Here is a 5,810-nt window from a genome sequence, read left to right as displayed (position 1 = left end):
GTGTGTGTGTGTGTGTGTGCGTGTGTGTGTGCTTTGAGGGTGTTGTTCATTAACACTACTTTAAAATGATAATTGATCATCTTACAAACGCTCTCAGCTGAGAAGGTCTAATCACAACAACAAAAACACAAGAGCAGCAAAGAAATCATAAGCTAATGCTATCAGCCGGTCTGCTTACCATACTGGCAAAAAAAAGATTTAATTATTTATGTTTTAATTATAATAAATAAATCCGTGTTGTCGCAATACCAAAATCTCAGTAGTCGGTGTCACTACAGTAACATTTCACGGCTCTCTGCAACAATTTCAGTAGAAAAAAGAAAACAGAAAAAAAAATGTTTGAGCAATTTAAAGGATTTTATTTAACCATGAGTTTATTAATAATCATGGTAAGTAAATTTTAAGTAAATAATACTTTAAAACTGTATGTAGACGTAAACACTGTTTTAAAATATCAAGTGAAAAGAAGATATTTTGAAGAATATCGGTAACCAAGTAGTTGATGAAACTCATTGACTTCTATAATATGGGAAAAAAATACTATGGAAGTCAGTGGCTACCAGCAGCTGTTTGGTCACCAACATTCTTCAAAATATCTTCTTTTGTGTTCAGCAGAAAAAAGAAACTCATACAAGTTTGGAACAACGTGAGGGAAGGTAAATAATGACAGAATGATAATTTTTGGGTGAACTATTGCTTTAAATGCCTCGGATTGGCCATTATGTTCAAACGCTGAGCAGACACCGTTACATCTTTACATTGCAGACGTGGTACCAAAGTGCTGATACTTCTGACAACACTAAATTAAACACAACAAAGTCTGTACAATGTAAATAGAATGCTATAATGTTAATTATTAGTTTAAAACTCTAAAGCTGGTAAAGTACTGAATTCTAGGTTAGTACCAACAGCACAAACACAGTCATTTCTACAAACATGAATGTGAAGGGTTTGAGCATTGCAATGGCAAAAACTACCCTTAAAAAGGAACTGAATGCATCTGAAACGTCAATTATATAGATTAAATCTGACTAAATATTTCACTCGATGCTCAACAAACTGAAGCAATTGACTGAACACTGCTGTTGTTTCAAAATCAAGATAGAGCAAAACGCTTGACACAGATATTGGCATTCCGAGCATTAGGAAAGCATTTCCATAATTATCATCCACTTGTCAAGTAATTAAGACATTAGCTGGCCTTTTCAAAGCACTAGCAGGATACTTGTGTTTCAGCCTCAGCAGTCGATAAACACCATTCAGTATGAGCGAGCAGAAGCACTGCGATGGACAGAGCATAACGATAACGCGTCTAAGCGCTTCACACACGGATAACGAATCTTTGATGCCTGCGTTCACAAAATATGACAATGCTTCTGCTCACAGTTTAGTGTTTCTAACACAGCACGGCTCTATAAACTCTGTTAATAGCTAGTTAAAGGGACAGTTCACCCAAAAATGAAGATTTGCCGTTAATTTACTCATCCAAGATGTAGGTGACTTTTTTCTACAGTAGAACAGTGAAGAAGGTTTTTAGCTGAAAATGTGGTCCTTGGTGATTCACAAAATGCAAGTCAATGGCTACCGTCACTTTGACAGTCAAAAAAAGCATAACGCAGGACACCAAATGAATCCACGTGGCTTCTGATGATATATTGAGGTCTTATGAAGCGAAACGCTCAGTCTGTGCAAGAAACTGAACATTGTTTAGAGCATTATTACTGTAATCCAGAGCCTCAGGCAAACGGTCCGTTGTGAAAGCCCGGTTCATGAACGAATCATTCTTTTGAACCGTTTCTTTTTGAACTGTTGAACTAGTTGAATCGTCTGAATCAATTCGTGGCTCAAGCAGCACAGATCTACAAGTTCCTCAATCAAAGCTCACTTTCAGACGCCTGACAGTCACTCCGACTGGAAATGAGCCGAAACACCGGCGTATCTGATTCTATGATGAATGAACTGATTCAGTGCTCTAGTTCCTCCAACAATCATCTGAACTGAGGAAACAGTTCGACTCGGACTGAACACAGATGAGCCGCTGATCTGCGCATGCATGAACCGAGAGCATGAATGAAGGGCCAAATGAACGTTTTTATGGTTTCTCATTGTTTATGTAAAAAGGTGAGCTGATGAAGACTAGTTTATTCACTTTATATTCTTTATACACGTAAAACATCCATGATTTACATCATTATTGGCTGCTTTAATAATATAATTGTGCATACGTTATGTCATTGTGTGATCATGCAAATTAACTAGTGAGTCGGTTATTTGAATCAGTTCATTGAAACGAACTGTCTGAAAGAACCAGTTCGAGGAAAATAATCAGATCTCCCCTTTTATCTGAAGCTCTGGATTACAGTAATAATGCTGTAAATAATGTTGTTTCTTGCACAGACTGATCGTTTCGCTTCATAAGACCTCAAAATATCATCAGGAGCCACAGGGATTCATTTGGTGTCCTGCGTTATGCTTTTTTTGACTGTCAAAGTGACGGTAGCCATTGACTTGCATTTTATGAATCACCATGGACCACAGTTTCAGCTAAAAACCTTCTTCACTGTTACTGAAGAAAAAAGTCACCTACATTTTGGATGGCCTGATGGTGAGTAAATTAATTTTGGGGTGAACTATTGCTTTTTAATTTTTAGGGTCACTGCAGTTTCTTGAGCAGCAAATCAGCATATTAGAATGATTTCTGAAGATCATGTGACACTGAAGACTGGAGTAATGATGCTGAAAATACAGCTTTGATCACAGAAATAAATTACATTTTACTATATATTCACATAGAAAACAGCTGTTTGAAATTGTAATAATATTTCACAATTTTTATGTATTTCTGATCAAATAAATGCAGCCCTGGTGATCAGAAGAGACTTCTTTCAGAAACAATATGTAGCAAACACTGTACGTTGAACACACAGCTACTTTTGAATGGCCATCAATGGAAGCAGATGGTTAGTGTCCTAACCCATAGACACACACACACACACACACACACACACACACACACACCTGTGCTTTCCCATATGATCTTATGCAGTAACTTTTCCTTCAACAACCTTGCAATTCAGCAATCGGGACAAACAGCATTTGATAAGAGCGCAGACCAGCACAAACAACACTCTCTGAGCGACTGCAGCTGAACTCTTTTAATTAGACAGCGCAGAAGCTGCGGTATTTACCAGGATTGATGAGTCAGTTGCATGTTGTCTGGCTTTGACAGGCAGTCCACGAGCATGATGCCTGTGAAGGCCTGAAGTGTTGATCAGCTCGGCTAGAACGAGAATGACAGCGACAACAGCGTGTCAGTCACCAGCCTGTAGTTAGTATGCACCCTAACTGAAGATAACCAGATAGTTGGGACACCTGCGGGTGCGTGTGCACTATATGACAGCACTGTTTGAAGCATGCCGTCTCCACTTGCATCATATCACTAACCTGAGAGCGTACGGAGAGCGCACAGGCCGCACCTCGCAGGACAAGGTGTGGCAGGTATGAAGCGCGGAGGAAGTATTCTGAACGAGCTATACATTTGTGATCACTCACGTAAATACTAAAATAAACACTACACAAATGAACTCAACACGGCATCCAAGCACGTGTGCATGCATTCAGATTTTCACTCCACCTACCAACATTTTCACTGATCACACCATAAAATGTATCAATACTAAGCAGTGCAAAACGTTAAAAAATGGTCAATAAGATTTTAGGGCAAATGACTGACTTTCACTGGATGTCAAAGGTCACCATTACTGTTGACCTCTGCATATTTTCATCCTGCATGGTTTGACTCTCATGTGTTGGATGAATCTAAAACACAGCCACCTTCTGGAGCAACAATCTTCTGGATAATAAAGGTCTAACGATCCATTTTCATTTCCACCCCAAAAAATATATGGAAACCAATATAACATATGGGCACTCTACAATTCCTAAAATATCAAGAATAACCCAAAGCCATGTAAGACCTCTGCGGATGTGGATTCTCAAGCAGCTCAGAGACGTTTATGGATGTTAACAGCAGTCAAACCCAAACTCAGACCCACGGATTGTGTTTCTGGATGTCGGTAACAGCGTCCTCCCTGCTCGTAACCGTTGTGGAGCACATAAAACAACTCGTCTTACCGGTTCTGACGCAGACCTTCTGTGCTAAAGCATGGCCTTTACCCTCACAAAGTATGCCAGAATGTGTAAACCCTGTTATTGTCAAATATTTTCACACTGTGATGACACTACCCGTGAATGTTTATATATATATATACAAAAACACACATTTTTATATTTATATTTGTATATTTATTTTTACTTGTCTATACTAAATTTAACAAAAAAATTTTTTTACTAAATGCACTATTTAATATGAACAAAAAAAATATTTTCAAAATAAATATAGAACTGATTTACTACATTTTAAAAAATATTCAAAATCATTGAAAAAAAGTTAGTAAAAATCGAAATATATTTTCAGATTTTATATAACACTGAGTAGACTGAGTGATGCTCCGTGTCCCGTTCTGCGCCGTATGGAGCCTACCTGTGGAGGTGAGTGTGCAGGCTTCGCTCTTACCTTCTCCTGCTTGCCGTTCTCGGGCTCGACGGGTGGAGAGCTGGGGGATTTGACCGCGGTCGCCCCGCTACTGCTGCCCGAGCTCGAGCCGCTGCGCTCGACCGTCTCCACCTTTATGAGCCGGTGCTTCGGAGACACGTACTTGACGTCCGGCGAGCCCGCGGAACTCAGTCCGGTGGAGAAGGGCACGGTTCCGCCCGGCGTGTACGGATCCTCGAAGTCCAGCTCCTTCTGGAGTTTGTAGGCGGTGAGGATGTCGGGCTGCGCGGACATTAACCCGGTGCCCGTCTGCTGCTGGAGGTGGAACGCCGGAGTGCTGGAGACGGCGGTGTGGAAGTGTCGGTAGTCCGGTTTAGGAGGCGCCGGTGGCGGGGCTTTGGTGGTTTTGAAACCCAGGTGCTCCTTAAACCATCTGGCCATGCTGCCAGCGCATTGCTCACAACTCCGATACGAGATGTATCCGTACGAGTCCCCGTCCGACTGCTGTGTCTCCGGCTCCGGCGGCGTGAAGTGCCCGTTCCCCGACTCTAGCACTTTCTGTTTGGTGAAACTCTGCGCGAGACTCCTGCGCTCTCTCCGTGTGTGTGTGTGTGTGTGTGTGTGTGTGTGTGTGACAGTGTGCGTCTCTGGTTGTCAGCTGTGGTTAGTCGCTGGTCGGCTGCTGGGATATATTGGGAATTTCTACCTGAGATATCCACTGCCACCTATCGGTGCACTCTGACACTGGAAACACATAAGAAAGAAAGGATTCAATCACAAACATGTTGTCATTGCGCGCGCTGAACTCGCGCATCGGGAAGCTTTGCAGCTCAGGATGCTGAGGATAGTGCTGGAGCTGGTGTTTTGGCAGAAAAAAAAAGTAATAAAAATGCTTTTCTTAAAAATTGAAACATGCACTGATTTCTGACGGCGTATGCACGCTATTATTGTGTGCATTCGTGAAATTTGTGTTTTAGATTAATTTGATTTGTGTACAATAATTTGCCTGTAAAGAGTACAGTTTTAGTAGTCGTCGGCGAGCTATAGAGGAAGAGATCCAACAAATGCTGAAGTTGGGGGTGATAGAACCATCACGCAGCCCGTGGTCAAGCCCAATCGTGATGGTTCCGAAGCAGGACGGCACCCTCCGTTTCTGCAACGACTTCCGTCGCCTCAACGAGGAATCCGAGTTCGACGGATACCCCATGCCTTGAGTGGATGAACTGTTGGACCGGCTGGGAAGGGCCCGGTATAT

The 5,810-nt window shown here is 41.8% G+C and overlaps 1 protein-coding gene across 1 annotated transcript in view; it reads right to left on the bottom strand.

Moving 5' to 3' along the window:
* LOC107668696 (SH2 domain-containing adapter protein D-like) overlaps positions 1 to 5,220 on the bottom strand; it is a 39,788-nt gene extending 34,568 nt beyond the window's left edge. Inside the window, exon 1 of the mRNA XM_016460667.1 lies at positions 4,577 to 5,220. Within this exon, the coding sequence (XP_016316153.1) occupies positions 4,577 to 4,996 (420 nt within the window). The 5' untranslated portion in view covers positions 4,997 to 5,220. The remainder of the gene's footprint in view (positions 1 to 4,576) is intronic.
* Between the last annotated feature and the right edge of the window lie 590 nt (positions 5,221 to 5,810).

The sequence above is a fragment of the Sinocyclocheilus anshuiensis genome, unplaced genomic scaffold, assembly GCF_001515605.1.
Source record: "Sinocyclocheilus anshuiensis isolate Anshui unplaced genomic scaffold, SAMN03320099.WGS_v1.1 scaffold3874, whole genome shotgun sequence".
In the NCBI taxonomy this organism is placed as follows: domain Eukaryota; kingdom Metazoa; phylum Chordata; class Actinopteri; order Cypriniformes; family Cyprinidae; genus Sinocyclocheilus; species Sinocyclocheilus anshuiensis.
The sequence above is the reverse complement of the archived record's forward strand: the minus strand, read 5'-3'. Positions and strand labels throughout refer to the sequence as shown.